Source organism: Haliaeetus leucocephalus, unplaced genomic scaffold (genome assembly GCF_000737465.1).
Source record: "Haliaeetus leucocephalus isolate CR32 unplaced genomic scaffold, Haliaeetus_leucocephalus-4.0 Scaffold151, whole genome shotgun sequence".
Classification (NCBI taxonomy): domain Eukaryota; kingdom Metazoa; phylum Chordata; class Aves; order Accipitriformes; family Accipitridae; genus Haliaeetus; species Haliaeetus leucocephalus.
In genome coordinates this window covers 3,617,439-3,642,802 of record NW_010972587.1, presented here as the reverse complement: position 1 = coordinate 3,642,802, position 25,364 = coordinate 3,617,439, and the positions used below count along the sequence as shown (strand labels likewise).

Below are 25,364 nucleotides of genomic sequence, written 5' to 3'. Positions count from 1 at the left end.
AAAAGAACGTCCCTTCCCGCTTTGCCCTCAGAGAGCTCCATATTTGCACACCAGTTGACAAAGCATGTTCAACTGTGTACAGCTGGAAAACATACTGAAACCCAGACTGTCAATTCATTTATCCCATGTTAACTTTGTATGTAGCGCTACGTGGCCAAACAGTAGCAGGAAGATAAAAAGAGTAAATTTAGAGAGAGAACAGAATACTGTAAGAAAAAATATGGTCAGTTTTACAGTATGTTTTAGCCAAACATTTCTTTCCCATCTATCTCAGGTTTGTGGATAAAATTCAATATTCTGAATATTTTCAAAAATGGTCCATGTTAAATCATAACTTCTTTAATCCAAAATGTTTCTGAGCAGAGAGACAGTAGTTATTTTAATGTTGAGTTATGATAGACACGACCTTATTTCTTTTGTAATAAATTTCAGATTACACTTTTGGAATGCTGTCAAATTATTTCACACCTAGTGATTTTGCTTCATTGGACATCTGATACTTGCATGCATCATTTGCTATTTTTCAGCAGTCCCTGTCTATAACAAAAGCAGGAGTATAACAGCAGAGCAACTTTTCTGTGGAGTCTCCAAATTAACAAAATAAACCTGACTTACCATGTTCCACCCTGGGTAGAGGTAGTCTGTCCCAACAAATTCAAAATAGTGAGCAAAACCTTCTTTCAGCCACACATCCTCCCACCAAACTGGAGTCACAAGGTCACCAAACCACTGCAAAGGAAGTTCAAATAAACAGCCTTCAGGAAAACATGTCTGTATACATCTCATTTATACAGAACACATTCTTCACAAGTTTTAATAAAAACAGTGGTGTATATACCACCCACTGAAACTCATTAACTGTTTTTTTTATGTACTAATGAATTAAGCCTTTACAGGATGCACAAGTTACTGAAGTAAAACATTAGAAAAGTACAAGCCGGGGAAAAGAAGTGTTGAGGAGACTATTCGCAGTGTCTATTTTAGTTATCTAGAGGAGATGCTCCCCTAGGTTTAAGGGACTAACATACACAGTGGACAGAAAAGGCTTCTAACTCAAGTAATCTGATACATTACCTGGAAACATCACTATTTATAGTGCGAAACTTGAAAAACTGGGAACTCAATCTCCATACCCCAGACCTAAATTTTAGCATTTCTTTCTCCACGATGCCTGCCCACTAAGATTTACAACACTACTGATACGCCATTCATTGGCCAGTTTCCTAAGGAAAGCAGTTTTATACAATCATGCCATCTTTCCGTGGGTAGGACTCAAACGCCTGAAAACAGGTAGTTGATGCTACTTTAAAAGCATCCCAGGGTATCCGAGATACCCACACAGACCTAGGAAATTTCATACAGGACTTACAGGAGATCTGCAGCCTTCCCGAACAGCAACCGGAGGCAGAGGGTGTCTGCACTGGCACGGACCACCTGTGTTTATGCAAAGGAACCCTACACGAGCTGACTGCCTTCTCGTTCACCCCAGGTCGCTCTCGAATTTCCCCACTGACTTCAATCTAATTTAGAAAGAAGGACAGAGATCTCAAAGCTAATTAAACTCCTAAAAAAGTACATGAAGATCAGCAGCTGAAAAGAGAAGGACCTAAACCGAAGGCAAGGCAAGAACGCGGACATAAGATACTCTGCTCAGTAGCCGTCAACAGCCACAAAGCTGTCGCGGTACAGGACACGTGGGTGTCAGGGGGATTTTAGACAGAGCTGGGATGATCATTGGAAGAGGAATGAGGACAAAAATTCCAAGGAAATCAGGCACCATCAATTCTTCCGCTGATGGATGACCCTGTTTAAATGACTGTAATGGCCCTGTGCAACCTGGATCATCGTAACACCAGTGGTAAGAGCAGAAACACATACACTATTACGAAAACATGTTTCATACCCTCTGTACCATCTTTTTTGCCAAACAAATACCAAAACTTTCTTTCAGTAAAATTCTCTGCCAGTTTTTTGTTTAAGGTGATTAGAAATGAGATTAATTCATAATCAACAGAGATAATTTTGAGGTTTTATGGAGTCATAAGCTCTGAAAATACACCAAAAGTGAGCAGCGAGTAAGTATTCCAGGGGGAGAGACTCACGTCAGAGCAGAGGAGCTGCTGCTGACACCGAAATGAGAGTGGGGAACGAATGAAAGCGGAGTTGGCCAGTAAGCGGTTTGCTTTCATGACGGTTGGAGGCTTTGCCTGGGACGTGAATGAAAGGTCTCGGTTCTGTGCATGTCTTTGTGGAGGGAGAATAGTGCCAAGGAAGGATCAATGCTGCAACAAGGATCCGTAGTGAAGTGAATACAGGGGCTCCAAAGAACAGACTACAGAAACTGAGATTACCAGATTGCCACACAATGTTCAGTAAATAGGATTTGAACGAAAAAATGAAGTAAAACGTGACAACGAATCTCACTGACAACCAACTTAAAAACTTAGGGAGAAAAGATGAGGTTGACAAAAGTCATATTCACACACCAAGTGAAACTAAACTCGGTGATCATAATCTAGCTGAAGGCTATCAGTAAATTAACTCTCTACAGGACCAATAGAGATAAATCCTGATCTTAAGAACATTTAACTGAAAAGACAAAGAAACACTGGAAATACTTTCATATAGATAATGCACTTTTCACAATTTGAAATGTTAGAGTAGCATACCACCAGAGGAGTGTGAAAGTTATATTTATACTAGAATAGGTCTATTAAATGATTTCTAATGACAAACAGACTAAACACAATAGCACAGATTTTATATCTTGAATTACAAGAGGACTGCTGAACAAATACGAAACCAGCACCAGTCATGGTATGCTATGACTATTCAGAGAGAGATTTTAAAAAATAAAGGTTGTAAAGTTCATAATACATCCTCTTGTAACTCAAAAGAATAACATTAATTTATGATGTCACAAAAGATAATTTCTTATACTCCTTTGTGAGTTTTCTGGGTTTATTTATTAATGATACAATTAAAAGTATTCATTTAATTATCCACCTAAAGGAAGAAGTGTTTTACAGGCATTAAAACAGCATGTGATACCAATATGAAAATGTAGGGAATTTGCTTAACTAGTCTTGAATAGTATCAGAGACAGTTATCAATGTCAGAGACAGAGCAGTCCCAGAGACTGCAATTAATGAAGCCAAATTTTCCAGCAGAAAAGTGTTATTATCTTCCTAGGTGTTACATGTCTGAAAAGAAAACATTAAGTAAAGCACTTCATTTATTTAAGTAATTGTTTATTTATTTATTTGTGTATTTGACTACAGACACTATTTGCCTCAATCTTGGAAAAGAAAAATGAATTCAAATAAATTGATTACATAAATTTTTCATCTCCCTCAGGTATTATGTTCAGCCTGACATGCAGAAGGCACTTATTTTACAGACACACTGAAAGGACACTCTTTCCTATATGCTTTCTTTACAGATTATTAAAAAAAATTGATTGAGAAATTTTTAATTTTCCTTCTGCTTTCATGCCTTTTTAACTCAATCTGTCACACCAAGTTTTGTGCTCATATGGGAAAACTATCACAAAAAATCATGGTGCATAAATTCAAATGACACTTTCTTCAAAGGCTGTAGGTGGGATTGATCTGTGATACGCAAATAAAACTGATTACTACCTTAATAGAATTATTTTAATAAATTATGGTAGTTATTTCAAGCTATCAACTTAAGCTGCTAGAAATATGTGTGTTGTGACCAATATCTCATTTGTGTTTTGGGGCTTGGAGGAGAAGCTTTGATGCCAAAACACTCCTTCTTCCAATTATTTCTTTTTTTTAATTAAATACATAAAATGTTCTAAAAGAACACTCAAGCTGAAATATCAAGCACTAGCAACCTAGAAAATGACAAAACTAAAATTGCCTGTGTAACTTTAATATGTCCCTCTTAAAACATGTACCTAAAGTAAATACCTGGTCAAGCATTACAAAGTCACCTATGAAGAAACTGGGTGTAAAATTCCTTCTTACACACTTTTTACCTGTATTTTAACAACCACGGAATTTCTTTGTCCTTCTGCAATCCTGTCTCTCATTTTCTATCTGTCCTGGACACTGTGCTCAAGCATTAATACCCAGCAGGTTTGGGAATTCCAATTTTAAACAGTCATATCTAAAGGTAACAATCCCAATTCTTAATATTTGTCTGATTTTTCTAATCTTGGGAACAACATTAGCAAAGCAATTGCTATGTTACTATAAGTAACAAGGGTCTCATTCAGGTTAGTTTGCTACATGCTCAATATGTTCTGTAAGTCTTGAAGTCAAAGGATTAAAATCTGGGGAAACAGGACAACGATACAATTCTTCAAAAAAAAGAAAAATATGTACTTTAGGAAAACATATTTTAGGATAGTTCCCTTTCCTCTTACCTAAAATTTAAAAAGAAAATCAATAAATAAAAAGTAAAACTGGAGATGTGGATTATACTTTTGGCTGCGCCAGAAGTGATTTTGGTTAATCTCTGTTATTCTATGTGTAAAAATGACTGAAGGGGAGAAGTACTCATGTGCCACCCCAAGTTCACAGATGAGATGATGCACAGCAAAAGAGGATGAATGCAGTGAATAATTAACAATTAAATAGCAAAGGCAAGAGATCCTGGACCCACCCTGGTCTCAGTTCACTACCTTTTCATCTAAGCTAGTATTGTTTACAGTTCCTGCTCTATGCTATCCACAGCTAAAGTTTCCTTGAGGGGCTTCTGAGTATGGTAAGATAAAAGTAGAAAAAACTGGCTAAATAAAGACAATACTGGAGGATGGAGGCCCTAGAAAGTGTTTTGTGGCTTGTATTTTTGGAGGGTTTGTCCCTTTAAACTTTATTTGCAGATGAAAAATCCGTATTCTCTGTGACTCAATTCTGCATCTAAAAAGTAGAAATAATATTTCTTCCACCTCCTTATTTTCTATCTTGGCTAGTTATCCAGTGAAGCAGCTGAGCAAGGACCTGACTGGCATGGTACTAAAACAGAAACAGCAGAAACATGATTGGAGGAAGATACTTTTAATTAAGAGAGCAGCACTGGAAGCAATATCAACATGGACACCAGGTAAACCTTCTCATTTGCAATTTTTAGGTCACTTAAAAGCACTCTCTGACCGCACTGCTACCCTAAAATAAATTCAAATATAGTTTTCACCCACTTCGTGATCCTCTGATATTCCCAAAACAATGTAAAAAGGCTTCAATTTCAATGAGAATCAAATAAACAAACCTGGCAAGTTACAGATGTGATAATTGCCCACATCTGAAGAATAAATTGCTTTGGAAGCAGAGGAAATTCTTAAAGAGGTGCAAAGAATAACTGGAAGTAATGGAATGACTTCAGAAAAAGGGAGACTTAAGCTGAACACTAGGAAAAAGTTATTGACCATCAGATTTAATCAAAAGGCTTTAGGGGAAGCGGCATAACCCTGTAATCAGGAGCACTGAACCCGGCACTACAAAATGCACCACACACAAGAATCTAATACTAACAGGAGCCGGGATTTGATGACCTAATATGTGTTTTCCACACCTGATTCCTAAGGCACTGTAATTTTTCTAGCTAAACAGTGTGCTACTCTATTGTACTGCACAATAAAGAGCATATAACAAAATCAGATGATCATATTGAGAACAAACCAGCAATAACTTTCAATAAAAATTTCGTGTTGTAGTTGAGGACTTCATATTAATCGACAGATTTAATGTGAAACATGAATATGAACCAAACATTATTATTTCCAAGTTCATCTACCAGAACTCCATTACAAAGGCTCCCTTTTATATGGTACTTTTTATTTGCAGAAAGTGTTAAGAAATTGCATTGCCTTTTAAAGAATACTGTGTAAAGTCACAGATGTAAGCCATGCTGATTACACAGTAGGATTTCATTCATTTTAACCTGAAGGCTATGATTATGCCTCTTATGAGTGCAAGAAAGGGTTTCCTGCCCCTGTAGCAAATTTCTTCAGTAACATTTGCATTCAACTCAATATTACTAATGTGTTTATTACTCATAATGTGTTTAGTTTGAGATAAGAAGATGGAAGAAATGTAAAATTAATTGTAATATGGGTTTATTACGAAGTTTTCTTATTGATACAAAAGTTTCTGTACACATAAAGATTCAATTATCCACCATTAATGAACAGAGGGTCAACACCAAATTAAAAAAAAAAAAGAAAAGAAAAAGAAAATGGAAGTATGTGTATATGTGCCTGTGGTGGTTTAACCCCAGCCAGCAACTAAGCCCCACGCAACTGCTCGCTCACTCCTCCCCCTCCCAGTGGCATGGGGAGGAGAAGTGGGGAAAAAAAGTAAAACTCATGGGTTAAGAACAGTTTAATAACTAAAATAGAATAAGGTGATGATGATGATAATAATAAGAATAATAAAAAAATAACAATAATTGTAATGAAAAGGAATATAACAAAAAGAGAGAAATTAGACCCAAGACAAGTGATGCACAATGCAATTGTTCACCACCTGCTGACCGATGCCCGAGCAGCGATCGGCCCCTCCCGGCCAACTCCCCCCAGTTTATATACTGGGCACGACGTCCTATGGTATGGACTATCCCTTTGGCCAGTTGGGGTCAGCTCTCCTGGCCGTGCTCCCTCCCAGCTTCTTGTGCCCCTGCTCGCTGGCAGAGCATGGGAAACTGAAAAATCCGGAACTTAGGATAAGCGCTACTTAGCAACAACTACAACATCAGTGTGTTATCAACATTAGTCTCACACTAAATCCAAAACACACTATACCAGCCACTAGGAAGAAAATTAACTCTATCCCAGCCAAACCCAGGACAGTGAGGGAAGAAGATGACTACCAAATTGATTTCAGCCAAAACATTTTTTGACATGAACATGAAACTCAGCATGAATCTGTTATAGTTCTGCAATAAATCGTTTTCTACAGTTATCAACAAGTTTAGTCTACACACCAACAGCATGCTCACACACAAACATAGAGAATATAATCATACAGAAGACAGATTGCTACTAATTTTCTCTTCTATGCCCATTTTGAGTTTTCCCAGTTTCTACATTGTAGTGAAGTGTCTTACAGATCTTCGTATTATTTGGACTCCAGTCACAATAAAAGTTGCAACTGTCTATGTGAACAACACAAATTCATTTTCAGTTTTGAAAAGGAATGCATGGTTTCTGACATTAATATCAAATATCTGAACACCTTTAATACCTGATGACATAGCTCATGCACAATGACCATGGTGACATCCAGCAGGTATGATATAGAAGAAATGCTTGGGTCTAGCAGTATCCTTTGCTCCACAAAAACACTCAGTCCCCAGTTCTCCATAGCAGCATATGGGTGCTTAGGCACAGCTAACAGATCTAGAAATAGAAAGAATATACGTTAACACCTTGCGGGAGCTACTATGCTGTAGAGCTATTGTAAGTAAGGCCATAAATGATCACTAAAAGCATTTTAAATAACACACATGTGAAAAACAAAACTGAATTTCAGCTCTCTAGTAATGTTGTTTAGGAAACATTAATAAAATATTATCTTATGCCACTATCTGTTCACACATAATTACCATGTTATTGCTGTAACACAGTATTTCTAATTGAAGTTTTCTATACAGAATCCAGCTTATTTACAATACCTTGTTGATTTACTTCTGGGTTTGATACTGCTTCTCACGTTCACAATACCCTATCAATGTAGTAATTGGTATGTATTTTTTATCTTTTCATTAAAGCGACTCCTTTATGAACATCTTACACATCAAACCACATGTAAGGACTGATGTTAAGGGGAGCACTGAAGGAATACTGTTTCCTAACAACCAGAAAGATGGTAAACTGGTCAGAATCACCAGTTCTTACAAACAAGGCATCTCTGAGTGTACACTATTGCTAGCATTCATCCTCTGAGGACAGGACTGCTGACAGCGACCTCTCAGCCCCACAGGCTGGAACAACAGTGCCATACAAAACTTCAGGAGTATTATTTCAGTTCTGTATTCACTAAGTGACAAAATATTAGGAAGAAGACAGGAACGTCCTTCATCAGGTAAAAAAAAAAGTGGTGGGGAATTTCTCCCAGTGGCATGAGGTTGAACAAGACAATATCACAATGTCTATCCATGTGTTAGAAAATCTTACTGCAGAAGACTGAGAAGGAACTAACATTGACTATCAGTCTGGAACTAAATGCAAAATTACATTAAATTGACATAGGGATTAAACCAATACACAATGCTGCTTCATGGCAAAAACATCTGAAAGAGCCCAGAAATAACTTGTATGTCTACAAGAAGCCCAGTGCAACCCGCGTACAAATGAGCCAGAATTTTGGAAGCTACATCGTCACATCAGCATGGTGCTCCCTCCAGGCAAACTAATTAGCCTGGCTTCTTAATTAATTAGCCTGGCTGCTACACTCCTCTCATTTGGCTGTCTTACTTCTGGTTCTAAAGCTAGTTCATTCGCAGTGAACACGAGTATATCTAGGTGGTACTTCACTGGGTGGGATGAAAGGTCTCTGGGCTGACTTCCTAACCTGAAGAAGAAAAATTTTGACCTGCTTCTTCTGGATAATACTCTCAATTATATCACAGCACTGAAGCATCTCCTAAGTTTGTCTGTTTTGGCTTGCTGATACGTGTGGTGGAATTGGCTTGAAGAACAACCTGACAGCAGGAGCTCCACTTCAGGATTCACAGGAAGTTGCCACTGAAATACCAGGAATGGAAAACTTGGATATATTCCAGCACTCCCAAAAAGGGCCTGCTGCAAAAAGCATAAAAATACCAGCCTTCTAGTGGAAGCACAGAGAGAGTCTAGCAGCTACTTCCAAATACAAGCAAACTGAAAATATCCAAATTGCAAACAGAGACGTACTACAAATGGTAAAGAATAAATATTTTATATAAAGGCAGATGCTAGAACAAGAGCCTAATTAAAGAAAATAAAGCAAAAATCCAAAACACGGTGTTCAAGATTAGACATGCGACTAAATTCAAAATTACATGCTTTCCTTTTCTTTTTCAGTTGAAGCTCGAACTGTACTAATTTTTTAGAATAACTGCAATTTGTTATAAATTACATACAAAATGTAAAACTCCTGTCTGCTATACAAAGAAGGGATAAGAATGAGAAGAAAGGACACAAAGGCTACTGGGTGAAATCACTGAAGTTAATGGCAAATCTTCATGAACATTAAACAGGGATCTCTCCCATTCTCAACTCTGTAAAGAAAGCTGTTAACTTCTCCTACAGCAATTAAACTTTCCTCCAAAAGGCATCTTCAGAAGAAGAATACAGAGAGTCTCTGTTCTTATTTACACCCATTAAGTTTTCAGCAATTCCCCTCAAATAAGCAAAGCAACACCAAAATAGAACTAGCACAAAGGTAAAACTATTTCCCTACTTTTAACCGATCCTTTTGTTTCCTTTCTCTCCTTTGGGTTCATTTGTAGTTTTTGGTCTTTCTTGCCAGTCATAATGGACAGATTTTGTCAGTGTCAACCAGTAATAAACTGGAATAACTCTGTGGAACTGGGAAACTAGGGTGAGATCTCATACTAAACACCTTTGCAGGCTAATTATAGACTGCCTGTCACTATTGTGTCATCGGTATTGGTCTGCTGGTTTAGACCGATACTTTATAGCACTGACATACCAATAAAACCTTCCAATCTGATGGACGGGTAACTGCCTTGAAGGTAGACAACCGCAGAGGGATACTCTAAATCACTTTTATCCAACACAGCCCCGTTGCTCTGCAAGCCTGGAAACTCCTCTCTGCATCAGCTAACTCTTAAAGGGCTTTGCTGAACAGACAAACCAAAACGTAACAGATAACCCTGCTGGTTTCCAGAATGCTAATCCTTGCAGGTGACGTGAGCATACCAATAATGCTGAATGAATTAAGAAGTGTACCACAACGCACGAGCACACTCCTACCTTTTCCAAGCGCAGGGTCGGATGCACTGCACTTTAATGCCAAAGAAGAGACTTTCCTAATCCCCAGACTGAAGGATGGACTCTGAACATACTTATTATCACAAAATGAGAAATCTTTTGCTTCTCATTGTCCATGTCTAAACTCTGAATGTCCAAGTCTCAGTGTTAATTTAGAAATTAAATTCTTCAGTGGTCGGTCTTGATTGCTCCACAAATTTCTATTACCTTTAAATAAAATTCCAAACAGGCCTAGTTTTGTGGTAAAAGACACAATAATCTATATCCTTCTCTGAGGAGTCATAAACATTTGAATTCAGAGGAATAACATTTGATGTTCAAGTCTCAACATGAGAATTTGTGTTTCCCTCTGTTTATCACACCATTAGAGCACTGAGGAAGGTATCCTGTACTCCTGGAGGTGACATCTGTTGAGGTTTTAGTGTAATTTTTAAGGGGCAAGGTACAAAAGGAGGGGTGATGATGCACATTTTGATAGAAATATCATTCACACATATTACTGCTCAAAAGTGTTCTGCACTAACTGCAAAATGTGAACTACTGAATATATAACAGCTTGTGTGTATGCTGCATCCAGTTACTGTGCACACTGTTTAATTAAATTCTTTGTAAAGCACTTGTGAATGTTTGATTATGTGGATATTGCTGGGGAAATAGAAATGCGTGTTATTGCTTGCAGAGAATAATATCCTCATACATCATAAAACTGTTACTTGAGATTTCCTGATACAGCAGTGCAGAGAGTCCTGTGTACTGCTGGAATAATAGAGGGTTTCCACCTCTTGGCCTTCACAGAGACTAAATTCATGACCAAGAAGTAAAAACTATACAGCTAAAATAAAATCACCAGCAAAGCCATCAGGACAAAAACGTGTTGGAACTTCACACTAACATACTATACTGGCACAATTACTCGAATACAAGGATACCATTTGGACTTTTTTTAAATCTATTTCTGCGTGAATCTCATGAAAAACATTTCAAGTCACACAAAACGTACATAGCTCAACAGCTGCTTTTATTTCCAAACATTTAATTAAGGCATCATAACTATGTGAGCTTACATCAAAATATAATTGTCTGACATTATTAGCAAGTATCATCATAGTGCAAAATAGAAATTAACAATTTAACACCTAAGTTGGTCACAGAGTGAATCAACATTCAACGTTTTTTTTATCTATGAACTTACAATCTGCACAATTTGAACAAATGATACTGTTTTTCCTTTTCCCCCACTCAGTTATAGTATTTTCTAGGCACCCTTATAAACCATTAAATTCCCCACACCACACGACTGGGAACATCACTCCTGCTTTAAATGAGAGCAGGGTTAGAAGTGAGCAGGATTAAATGCCAAACAAGATCCAACTCTCTCATGCAGAGTACCCTAAATGTGGGGGTCCTTCCCCCCTCCTTTATCATCCTACTCTTTTACAAACATCAAAGCACCTTGTCCACCACTGTGATTCCACTATGTTTAACCACCTCGGTTTGAAGTCTGATGCAGATACTGGTATAACAGACACGCATCCTTACTATACATATGAATATGAGTGTGCGTATAAACACAGACAGACATCCACACGCATGAACACACTTACTAATATTATGTACTGCAATTTTATTTGGTTTAGCTGCTGGTTGAAATGTAACTGAGAGCTAGATCCTGCAGAACATATGACAGTATTAAATTTCTAATACTCAAGGTAGAAGATAAAAAGCACCGACTGGGGGGGGGAAGAATAACTAACTGTGTGAACAATTTCTGAAAATTTTCTGTTATCATACATAAGTGTCCCAAATAAATTTGAGGGCCCTGAAACACTGCAACTTGTAAATGAGAACATACAGTGAGAAACAAGAATTCTCTGTCAAGCATCTTTACACATATGTTTTCCTTAATAAAACCAGGAGACACACAGAAATAAACTGTTCAGTCCATGAACTCCATGTTTTTTCCCATATAATCCCTATTTTTATTACAGAAATGACACTATAAAAATAATCTGAATTTACCTACATGCCTCTCACAACATTATTTTCATTCATTTCTTCAGAGAGGCTTTCTTCAAGATTTCAGGTGCAGATATCTTGCTACCCAGGTATTTCAGGGTTTTGACAACAATTTCAACAAATTAAGAGAAAGCATGGACTAATATCAGTTTATGCCAGTCTTGACAAATGAAAACCCAAAGTATGGTTTTGCGCTTTCCTAATGCTGCATAATGCAATCAATAGCTTTATTAAATCTCTTTAAAGGTCTTGTGTGATTTCCTAAATGACTGTTGTTGTAAAAAAAAAAAAAAAAAAAAAAAAACTTTTTATAAAAAGGGTTTATATTTCTGCCACTCAGATTCTTTAATCAAAGCCATTTCTTCTACAAAGAATAAGTAGAAGATGCTTTTCTGTAATGGAATACCATTTAATGATTTATGCAGATTTTAAGGAACAAGCCAACTCCAAAAAGTGACAGCTCTGGTTAAAAACCATTAAGTCAAACAGCAGCTATTGTAAGAAATACCCAATTTTTCTACTGATAAAGAACTACTGGTAACAGTACTTATAAGAAATATCTAAACTGACTACTGAAAAACTTTCTTTTCTGCACTGTTTGCTTAGTATATGACAGAGAAGTTTGTGCTGGAAAACCAAGTTTTCTTTGTATATACTTTCATCTCCTTAAAAAGACATTTGGTGGGGAAAAAGTCCCAAAAAAACCCAAACATCCCAGGGCGTGGTGAAAGCTCTCTGAAGCCAACTGGAAGGTCTCCACCTGACTGCAACAGCAGAACGAAACACAACTAATGGATCTGAGCATTCACCTTGCGACACTTTGAGACACCTGATTTTCAGAAAATACTAATGCGTGTTTCCTGAAAACTAAACCATTTCAGTATCTCACTTTTGGCACTTAAGACCTAGGTACCTTAAATTCGCTGTCTTTTAACTATTACTTTTATTTAAACTACAACTTAAGAGTATTCTTCTATCTTCTCTCACTATACACAAAGTATTCAAACACACAGAAGTCACAAACAACCTGGATGACAGCCCCGCGGGAAATCTTCAACTCACTTTTCTGTTTACCCAAATGCTTATTCTGGCACCCATCAGTTTTTATCTCTGGGACTACACCACCACTATCCTTCGGTAAGCATGACACTTACCAACCCACACGGACGTTAGCCTGCAGAGTTAATGCAAAGGTCTAAAACTGTTTGCCATTATTTCAGTCAAATCAAATGGCTTGTTGCAGACCCTGAGGAGAAATCACTGACACACAGCAGTTTATTGCTGGGGTTTTTATTGCTTCTTACTGCTGTACAAAGTATTACTTAACATTAACTGACATAAACAATGGATGGATTTCCAGAGTGTTTGATATGAATAGCTGATGTTTAATGCAATGTGAATACTAAAGGATCTGAGAGGGAAAAAAAAACGTGGGAGAAAAAGCTGGGGAGGGTAAGGGGGGAGAATAAGCAGTAATATAGAAAGAAAAACTGCTATTTTTTCAAGCAACTGAGCCTTGACACTAGGTAATGGCTGGTTTACAGTTTACGAAAATAAAATAGAAACCCGCTGATTTTATTTGACATGCATATTATTAAATTGCTTTCAATTTTCATAACCTCAATCTATAGATCATTGCTTTGTTATTTCAAAGTATATCAAATGATTCAATGTTAAAATGAAAAATGAATGCTATCACCCATTGAGGCTGAATTATGTATCATCCTGGTTGTATCGATCTCTACATGAATAATGCCTTTCTTTTAAATAATACCGGGACAGATCATTATGAATTGCTGCATGGTAACAAACAAGGAAAAAAAAAATCTTTCACAAAGTTTCTTTATAAACCTTTTTTCCCAGCCTTCAGTCTAATGTTCATATTCTAAACTCTGCTTAGACGTACATTAGAACAAAGAGTTACATGGAACAAACCGAGACACAAACTGAAATCAGCTCAGGTTTCTGTTAGTCCAAGTTAGAGGGCTAGTACTGCATGTGCATCCCTTACAATATATACACAACAGATGAACAGAGAAAATACATTCCAACTCTCAACATCAAAAGATCTGGAGGGAGGAAAAAAACAAGACAGACTTTTGTTGCCTTCATAAATACCGTTTCTAACATAAATACTGAGAGCATTGACATGATGGAAAATTGCCAACAGCCATTTTCCTACCACCACAGTTAATAGAGCATGAGGATTCTACGGCTGAAAACAACACACCACTGATTACCGAGCACTTCCAGTATGAATACTGCCACAGAGAAAATGATCAAGTGCCACTGCCGTATTCCTCCCCTTCGCTGCAAAACCGAGGTGCAGGTACACAGAAAACTCCAGAAATCTATACTACTTAAGAATTATAACAATGAGGTAAAATAAATCTTTTCATCTGGCACACATAAAACTGATTTGCATCACAGTAATAAAGACATGAATGTTTCCATTAGTACAACACTCTATATACCCAGATTTACCTCTTTTATATTTTCTTTAAAGTGATATCGTATTCACAGGTAATGGGCACAGTTTAGCAGTGAAAGTAGAAATAGGAATTTTGGGAAGACACGCAGGTATTTCACATTACCAGTATCTCAAAAATATGTATCACAATATTCCACCTAGATATAAAATTACAATATAGCTAATCATATGCACTACATCTGAAGGCAATGTTTTTGTGGGGACTGTATCTATTTATCTTCTCCTCTCCTCCAGATTAAGATGAAGAAACACAAATGGACTGTCCTGGATAGCTCGTGAGATATTGTTTTTAGGTCTTACTATTTATCCTAAGCCCTAAATAAAGTTTACTTTACATTCTTATGCAAAATCTTTAGATAATATTAGATCAGGATAAATTTTTTACTATCTTAATAGTAAAAATAGTATTCTATTCATCAGTTTATTTAATACACCAAGAATCAATAACTTTCTGTGACATATGACAAAAAAACCCAACATCCTGAATTCTAGGGAAACACGAATAACAGAGGACTCATTGTGTTCTCATGCAAGTCCACACTCTCTCCTCCCCACTCGTGCCCAAGGATGTAACCACTTAAACCAAGTCTGGTCACAGAATCCATATTCAGCCTTACAACAGGCTCACAGGAACACCCTAATGGACCAGTGGGTCCAAAATGTTAAAGTCAAAACTGAACTTTTTGGTGCATTAAGACATCCTGGAGAGATTTAACTGAGTGAATTTACTCCTTCATTCTGTTCTGGGAGAGCATGGGCACAGGCTGCCGGCAATGTGCTGTACAGTTACCCACCACACGTGAAAAATCACAGTTAAAAAGCAGGCATGCAAGATCACGCCAGAAAAAAAATCATCCTTCTCTACAGTTACTCTGGATTTCCCACAGTAAAATGCAGCGCCAGGACCTGAACCTCGAAGAAGCTTCGCTTTCCTGGCGCAGGAAAGCTGAGCAATGGGCTCCGCTCAGCCCACATCCAGGCAGGCAGAGGGAGGCTGTAATACATCTCTGAATAAAGAGGGTCTTCTTTAAGCATCTTGGGCTCAGAGTTATTCCTGAACCCCACGTGGTTATCAGCAGTGGGGAAAAAAAAAGGAATTAAAAGAAATAAGCAGGATGGAAAAGTAGAGTAGCTGAAACCTCCACCAGAGCTGTAAATCTCTCCAAGCATGGAAAACAATGGGAAGAGATGGAAATGGTGCTTCATTCTGCACCTGGAAGCAATAGCTACTAGTGAAGAAAAAGGCAATAATGAGAAAGTAGCCTTATTTCTGACATTTGTGGTTTCAGATATACTTAAAGTGTTGAATAGTTTCAATTAACTCAGAGAGTAGAACCCAAACATGAAAACATGTTACAAAACTGAAGAATACTGCAAACCATGTAAAAATAAAACTCTAGAAAGAAATGTTTTTAATCTGAAGTTACAAAAGAAAAGTGACACACTAAAGAGAGGCTGGTGACTGATACAAACTGAACTGTACTACTGAAGTTTGGCAAGGAGCTAACGAGAGCTGAGAACAGAAGAGGTTGTGACAAACCTGGGACAAGTACTTCAATGAGAGACTACCAAGAGACTCAGAAAGAAGGAAAAAGCAGAGCCTGACAAACAACAGGAGTCATCCAGTCCAGAACAAAGTTTATAGAGATCAGACAGATCTCTGACACGGTGAGTAAGATTGATAATCCAATATCCCACCAGAAAAGAAACCCGAGACAGAAAATCATGCAGAGCTCAGAGAACCTGTGGAGCTGCACACACAGTGACAGCCTGAACAAGCGACAGTCCTCTTCAGTGTGGGGGAAGAAATATTGGAAAGGTGATGGATTACATCTCTTCCCTCCACCGATGGAGTGACTATATTGACAAAGGGGATAATGACAGCAACACCAACTTCTATTAGTATTTCCTGGGTACTTTCATGACACTCAAATGCCCTAGGGTATGGTATTGCTACACTTTTGTATAAAATATCCCTTGTTAGTTCCCTTAAATCACATTTAAGCCAAATTAAGGTAAAAAAAATCGGTAACAAATTTTATCAATAACTGTCAAAACAGACAATGCTGTAACAAATGCTTACAGAAGTTACCACCAAATAGACAAAATCTATGCTTAATGTATTTACACTGATCCATACTCACATTCATATTGAGCTGGCACTGACAAGCGGGCAATCACGGCTCCAGTCCTTGTGCACACCTTATGTTTCATGTCTTCCCTATCATCGAAAAAGTATTCAAAAGTTCTGGTCTGAGAATTCATCTGCAAGAGTTGAACTTCTCATGGAACACTTTCAGGTGTGCTCCTCCACTCCCTCTTATATAGCTTCATATTCCTGCATGTCCCTTGGTTAAACCACAACAGGCTTTTACCAATCTCACTTTTGAAATGTTCCTGGGATCTAAACAGATTTAATCTTTCATCCTGACTCATTTTGTTTCCCCCATTTTTGGGACACAGTCTGTCCATTTTTCTTAATAGTGCTTGTTCACTTCCTTAGATATGCAAATATCTGTTTGTTAGACTAGAAATTATCTTCCATACTAAACTGGCTGGTAAGCAGCTTCTTACTTCAATGACTTCAGTGAGGGGATAAAAAACATTTCCCCCTCCCTTTGGTAATTTATTTGCATTTTTCAATGTGTAATGTGACCTCCCCTGGAGCTTACATTCTGTATCAATCTTTACCTGTGTTATACAAAGACCTAAATAGAATAAAATGTAAGCAGCTCATTACTGCCTGCTAACTTAGACCAGTAATGCTAACACACCAGTAATGAATCACTTTGGGATAGCAGTGGGCTTGCAGTGACTGATCCCCATTGCAGCCTTACTGCTCTCGAAGTCAGAGAGCAGAGTAAGACAACTGCAGGATATAAGAAGACAACATACAGAAGGTACGTCCTCCCTTGCCTTGCTTTTGCACAAGGAAGAACCCATGTAAAATTGGAACTTTTTTTAATTGCCTACAAGGGGAGATATTTTGAGAGACCACCGATGTCAAATATTTCTATGTTAGACGAATATGTAAAATTCTGGCATAAGCCATTTGAAAAGGTTATGCATTCCTCGTGGGGTGGCACAGACAGGGTATCAGGTTTTACAGAGTAACACTTCACAGGGGGAAAACCAGGAAGAGAGAGTGGCAAGAGGCTTTGGACAACACTGGAAAGATTAAAAAAATGCCAAGCTAAAACTAAACACACCAAAAAAAAGGCATAAAGGCTATACAACAGAAGTACTGTACTGGAAGCACAGTACTGGAAGCACAGAAAGCTGTTAATACACAAAGATGTACAAACCACAATGACAGCATTATCATCATGTCTAGCCAATAGAAAAGATACTAAGATTCCTTGGAATAATGGATTAGGCAACCAAACTTGTGCCAAATGCAGTTTTTTTAATCAGCAACTACTGTAAACACTACTGAGAAATCCCATTTACAGACATCTGAAAAGTCCATGAAAAGGCAACAAGAACTGAAAGAGCTAAATAAAGAGGATGTCTCTGTAATCCCACAGCCCATTCAGAAACAGTATGACAGGAAACATGTAACTAAATTCTTCAAGTACCTTTAACATGGTATCAGTGCAGTGCTCTAACAGAATCACAGAATGGTTGAGATTGAAAGGGACCTCTGGAAGCCATCTTGCCCAACTCCCCTACTCAAGCAGGGCCACCAAGAGCTGCTTCCCCAGGACTGTGTCCAGACAGCTTTTGAATATCTCCAAGGATTGAGACTCCACAAACTCTGGGCAACCTGTGCCAGTGCTCGGTCACCCTCACTGAAAAAAGTGTTTCCTGATGTTGAGAGGGAACCTCCTGTGTTCCAGTTTGCACCCATTACCTCTTGTCCCGTCACTGGGCACCACTGAGAAGAGCCTGGCTCCATCTTCTTTGCACTTCAGGTATTTAATACACATTGATGAGATCCCCCCTGAGCCTTCTCTTCTCCAAGCTGAACAGTCCCAGCTCTCCCAGCCTCTCCTCCTAGGAGAGATGCACCAGTCCCTTAATCATCCTTGTGGCCCTTGACTGGACTTTCTGCAGTACGTCCATGTGTCTCTTGTACTGTAGAGCCCAGAACTGGACCCAATGCTCCAGGTACAGCCTCACCAGTGCTGAGCAGAAGGGAAGGATCACCTCCCATGACCTGCTAGCAACCTTCCTAATGCAGCCCAGGGCACCATTCACCTTCTTTGCTGTGAGGGCACAGTGCTGGCTCACGGTCAACTTCATGTCTGCAAGCTTCTTTCTGAAAAGCTGCTTTCCAGTTGGTTGGCCCCCAGCATATACTGGTACATGGGGTTATTTCTTCCTAGGCGCAGGACTTTGGACTTTATGAGGTTCTTGTCAGCCCATTTCTCCAGCCTGTTGAGGTCCCTCTGGGTGGCAGCACAACCCTCCAGTGTATCAGCCACTCCTCCCAGGTTTGTGTCATCTGCAAACCTGCTAAGGGTACATGCTGCCCCACCATCCAGATCGTTAATGAAGATGTGAACAGGACTGGAGCCAGCATTGACCCCTTGGGTACACTGCTCGTGACTAGCCTCCAACTAGACTTCATACCACGAATTATCACCATCTGGGCCCAGCTATTCGGCCAGTTTTCAATCCACCTTACTGTCTGCTCACCTAGCACATACTTCATCAGCTTCTCTATGAGGATCTTATGGGAGACAGTGTCAAAGACCTCACTGAAGTCCAGGCAGACAATATCCACTGCTCTCCCCTCGTCTACCAAGCCAGTAATTTCATCACAGAAGGTTATCAGATTGGTCAAGCATGACTTCCCCTTGGTGAATCCATGCTGACTGCTCCCAGTCACCTTCTTGTCTTTCACATGTGTGGAAATGGTTTCCAAGATTAGTTGTTCCATCACCTTCCAGGAGATTGAGGTGAGGCTCACTAGCCTGTAGTTCCCTGGGTCCTCCTTCTTGCCCTTCTTGAAGATGGGGGTGATATTTGCTTTCCTCCAGTCCTCAGGTACCTCTCCCAATCACCATAGGCTTTCAAAGATAATCAAAAGTGGCCTCATGATGACATCAGCCAGCTCCCTCAGCATGCGTGGGTGCATCCTGTGAGGGTCCATATGGTTAAAACTAGAGAGCTCTGTCACAGGCACTAAACAAAAATTTGGACGTCAATATTGAAGCAGAGAATTCAAGAAGATCTTGGGTTTTCTTTAAAAAAAGGTGAGAAAATCTCCCCTTTTTTCCAAAAGATACAACTGAGAATTTTTTGTGTGTTACAAATGTATGAATCCTAGTTCAAATCTTTGTAGTTTCAGCAAATCAGACAAGTACTTTGGATTAACTGCCAGATAGGCAGGGAACAAAATCGAGAGCTAGATACTGTCTATACCAACAAGAAAAAGGTTGTTATCAGGGAAAATATGGCCTATGACTGCCAGAGAACTGAAGCCTTTCAGAAAGTAATCAATGCTTTTAGGATAGAATAGCCAAGGCAGCATATTGCTGTCACTCCAGACAAGTATTTACTGAGGGTAGAGGCACACTTTCTACAGTTCCCTAAAAGAATGAAGAAATAAGGAATGTAATTAGGGAATCAAAAAAACCTAAGCAATCACTCCTGAGACACCACAATGAATTAACCATCTCTGCACAGGCAAAATACAAGTATTTTATGGTAAACTCATGAATTTGAGCAGATCAGAGATTACTTGTACACTTTTCCCAAGTTTGGTTTGTGAGTATGGTTTAAAAATTGGTTAAATGACTGGTGAATTTATGTCATCCAAATGTCCCTGTTATGTTATTACTACGTTTTAGCTGAAGAAGAAAAAACAGACAGTGGGAATTTTAGCTGTAAGTGGTTCTGCTTCCCAGACAAAAATTATTACAGGTAGGACTCAGTCTAAGTCCATGTTCTGGTCAGAACAGTAAGTTCCAGACACATCTGTGCAGACAGGCCATCCTGAATTTTACGCGACGCACACAACACACACTTCCACATTTAAACCTGTGGGCAGGATGCTGCTTCTGAGGCATTTTTTGGTGAATGAATGCTGGAGGCTATGTGCCTCCCAGATGATGGCTACGGATAGAGCCAGGGACTCTCTTCTTGACTCTTCTCTATACTCTTTACCAACCTCATTTTCCTAGGGCTGAGACCTGACCCACAGGACCTCCACCCCATACTAGAGACTTCAGTGCAAGCTGTCACTGTAGTCTGTGAGCATGGTCCTCCTCTCGTACCCCTCTCTTCTAGCACAGTCCCCCAGCCCAGCCTTCCCATTTGGGAACTGACTCCAGGCACATGAAGACAGTATCGGTCAGCTCTTGACAAAGAAATGGGCTTGGAGGGACGTCAAGACCCAGGTACAAGACTATTACAACAAATAAAGCAATAGCATCAACATCTAATAATCTCTCATGTAGAATTACCTACATTTGGAGTTGCACTACAACCATTCTGTTGATGTATCGCCCATTGCTACTACCTATAGGGTACAAATTAAACCAATTTCTTCAGTCAGTATGCCCTTTTTGACTTCTGAACTAACAAATCTCACCCCCTCAAATTTAGTTCTTCAACATAAATTGAAATAAGAGAGTCAGCTTTTCTGGTTTTTCAACACCATGTTGAACAAGTCATGGAACTGAACTAAACAGAATGAACCAACATAAATAAAACTTTATTCTCCCAATAGCACAAGAAACTGTAACTACCCAAAACTGATACAATACTTCAACATTCTTTTTTTCGGGGGTCTAGCAAATTACGTTTCCAAATTTAGTAGCCTGTCATTCTTTAAGATTTCAGCTGAACAGTAAACTGTTTGAATATTACCTCAAATTTAAATTAGCACTAAAGAACACAGATCAGTCAGGCCCCCAAAAATCTGCTACAATTTACAAACTGAGTTCTAAAGAGAATATTTTACGCTTAAAATTTGATTTAAACTTTGAAAAATCTGATTTAAATTACATTTTAAATAACAGCATTTTGTACATTTTTACTAATATATTTGCTGTAAAATATCTTTCTGTTAGTGTGCACTTTTTACTCAGAATGCTACTCTGGAGTAAACACGGAACTCTTGTCATGTCCAAATGAAATCATTTTTTTCTGTACTCAACAACCATAAGAATTGCAGACAAAGAGGCTATTCCTACTTCTCCAGATATTTTGTGTTTTGCAAATTTCAGGGTGATGACCAAAGAGCTAAGAAGGTAGCTTGGAACACCAGAAAAGCACTAGCTTGAGCTAAAAAAAGACTGGATTACTTCTGAAGAAACAAAGATTCAGTGCTGGTGGAACTGAGAGATCCTGCCTCAGAGTACCAAAAAACACAGTGGGAAAAGCTGAAAAGTATTGCCAGAAGGCTTGAGAGACACAGTTGAAGTAGATGAGAAACACAGACAGAGAAACTGAGAAACAAGTCAAAGAAATGAAAAATTTGTCTGAGAGTCACTAAGCAAGGGCCTAGAAGCTGAGGAAAGGCTGCCAAAGGGACTATGAATACAAACAGGAGAAACGTTTTGAGGGGATGAAGAAAATGAGGGAGCAAATATGAATGCAAAAAGAGAATACAGGCTTAATCCTGAGTACATGATTTAATCTCACTTATTTGAGCACACCTTGCTAGGACACATATGCAATTCCTCAGACTCGGTCCAATAAGGTTTTGCACGTCTTCAATGCATCGGACAAAAGGAAACAAAAAAAACATGAAAAATCCCATCTTTTCCACTCTCAAGAGTTGAAGGAGCTGAAGGTTCATGAGGTATTGACAGCAACTGTTTGGTTATTAACTAGAGAAGTCAACACTTCAGAAATTCACACATTCTGCCTTTCTGAAGAACTTTACACAGCCAGAAGGGCTGCGGAGAAGTTCTCAGGAATTCTGGAAATGAATAAAACCTTGGGAGAACTGTAGCTTGAGGATTACTGAAGGAACAGCTTTACCTGATGAAGTTGTATTTGAGAGCACACTATATACAAATAAGGCAGTGACAAAGAGAATTCAATGACCACATGAGCATCAAAGATGTTGAAGGAAAAAACAGCAGTTCAATAAGCTGAACTAGCAAAAGAAGCCATAAAAAAGAAATTTGAATAAAGTAAACACAAAGCAGACAGAAATTCAGTGCCACTAATTGCACCTACCAGGTAACAGAAGCTGAGAACCTTCCTGATCAGCCCTTTTATTGGCAACAAGAAAGAAACTAAAACAGATATAGCATGTTCTTCTCCTAAAAGAGCACTACTTGTCCAAGTACAATCTTGTCTATGCCCACGTTATACTGTGGCATTACAAAGTCATGGAGATAAATGTCTGCTCTCAGTACTACTAGCCCACTGAATACATAAACTTTTCCAATTATACAGAAATCTGAATGGTTTCCCTGAGTAGATTTTCATTCCCTGCATCATAGATTTAAACATTAAAGTTATATTAAAGTTATATTAAAGAACCATAACAAAGTTAGGTCCACAAACCTCATCTAAACTTGATAACCTATGAATAATTTACATTAAAATAATATAGTTTTCATTTTAAAGTGTTTCTATTATGACGACTTTACTCTTTTAGAATCATAATTTTTCCATACCATCTTGCTCCATTATTATTTACAGAAAAAACAATTTCTGATCATTCCACTTAAATGAAAAAGAATCCAACTGAAGATTTTGCTGCATCAGTAATGTTTGATGAAGACCATGAAAGAGCATATAGGCTTTTCTTTTCAGAAAATGTAAGAATAACGTGCACAAAATAAGTATTGCAAAGTCTATTAGAAGAAAGATAATAACCTGCTAGATCTTCAGTATAATGAAAGGCACAAAAGAACAACTGGCATGGGATCAGGATCTAATAGTCCTTGAATCTAGAAAATCTTTTTGTTCTGGCTCCCATCAACACAGTTCAGACTCCACGGATAATTCAATGTGCTCCACAGAAGTGTTCTTAAACATCTTAACAATACCGTGCAGAGGACCACTGCAGTCCTGTAGTGAACTTAGTAAGCCAGCACCCCAAGTCATCAAATCATCTGCACTGAAAGTATGCAAGATTGACTCTGAAGTCTATGAACCAAGTTCTCCTTTACACTGAAGACATCATCTTCTCCTTCTAAAAGACAGGCTATAAAACAGCCTGAATGAAACAGTGTTTTCACGTGGTTCCTGGTCCCTTTTCAATGCTGGAACAATGTATAACAGTGTTGGTTCAAATGTAAATCAGATTCAAAAGGACTAAGGATTTGCTTAAAGCAAATGATTAAGTATGTGGAAGATCAAAGCCTAGCACTTCACTGGCATCTGAGAATGCAAATGAAAGATGCACAAGAGGATGAAGAAAAACAAAGGAGAACTGGGGGATTCTTTCTTGGAGCAAGCATTAAAAAATCTACTGGTTTAAATTAAACAATGACTATTTATCAGTGGAGGAACCCTCTCCTTATCTCATGGCTTTACTTGGTGAAAGGCACATTATAGTATTTCTATAGGAGGACAGTTTGTTTTGTTTTTTCATGCTATTATTTTGATAGTCCTCAAGAAGATATTTTACTCTTAAAGCCAGTTTTGTTCTCTCTCATTTAGCAAACATTGATTTTTTCCCCCCCGTCTGCATTTCAAATAGAGCTAAAACAAGCAAGGCTGGTTTTGCTTAATACCTTCAAAGGTGCTGAACCTCCTCTGGCTATCTGGAATAAAAATCCACAGCTGTGACTAGTTCTTTATGGATATTCCAATCAAAATTTCTTCTTCTTCAAAGCTTCAATAGTTGTTTAAAAGAAGTACAATGCATCCTTCTTCAAAGATGACAGAAAAGGTACAGCACTTTGCATTACCATACATGATCTCAGTACATTCCTTGCTGTCTGCTCTGCCTGGGAGTTCAGCTTGATGTCAGCTTGCAGGTACTACGGTGATGACCAAAGATAGTCATCCACAGAGACAAATTACTAGGGGCTTCAGGAATACCAGCTATCCTGCCAGCAAGAAAAAATGAAACACATATTTAGCAAAAGGCACTTTTGTCTCTTGCCACAGCTATATGCTACACAAGGAGCTGCTATTTCATTTACAAGTGAATATTCAGTGTTGCAGTGACAACACAAATTTCAGCGAATGGAGTAATATGCTTGACAGAGTGTTGAAGAACAAGATTATAACCTGTCCTCTCAAATTTCAGCACTTGAAGTAACCAATGGAAAACTTTAGAAGCATCAGACAAAAGATGAATAATCCCAACCATTACTTCAAGATCCAGAAGAGCACATTCATCCATTTGGTATTTAATGTCCTAGATACTCACCTTTTTCCACAGACGTTCTCTCACAATCTCATATTAATTATTTTGGGTAATAAATGTATGGGTTAGCTTCATTTGAAAACAAATGTCCAAACACAATGAATTAATTTATGCAATATATAATACACAGAAATGCATGTATTATAGAAATATATTCTAGCAACTAGTGAAGAAAGGCAAGGAACCCTCATGATAACAAAAGTTACCACAGAATTTTGCTACTTAGTCTATACAGTAGAAGTCCCTCTGACAGCGACAAAGAATGTCATTCCTAGAGATTCTACCTCTTGAAGTGTTTTTTCAGAGTCAGAGAAATGTCTGACTTGTATCAGGATGCAATCTGATCACAATAGTACTGCTGAAATCACACTTAAGGGAGCACATCTCCAGGAACATGAATCCCTGTAATAACTGCTTCACTTGGCCTGCAGAAAATCCAAGTTTCTCGATACATTCTGGCCTCCCCATAAATCTCATTGTCATTTCCAGTGTATCTCTTCCAGTTCATGTTATTTGTTAACTCTTCTCTGCTTCTAGTACTTTAATGATGCTTCCCTCTTGATCAAAACCCTTTATTCCCTTTTTGCCTGTATCAGACT

General features: G+C 38.3%; 1 protein-coding gene across 1 annotated transcript in view; it reads right to left on the bottom strand.

Moving 5' to 3' along the window:
* The window catches only part of TRHDE (thyrotropin-releasing hormone degrading enzyme), a 213,789-nt gene that overhangs the window by 122,643 nt on the left and 65,782 nt on the right, over positions 1 to 25,364 (bottom strand). The window contains exons 5-6 of the mRNA XM_010561962.1: positions 7,215 to 7,369; positions 616 to 729 (exon numbers count right to left, since the gene is read on the bottom strand). Coding sequence (XP_010560264.1) covers positions 616 to 729; positions 7,215 to 7,369 — 269 coding nt within the window. The remainder of the gene's footprint in view (positions 1 to 615; positions 730 to 7,214; positions 7,370 to 25,364) is intronic.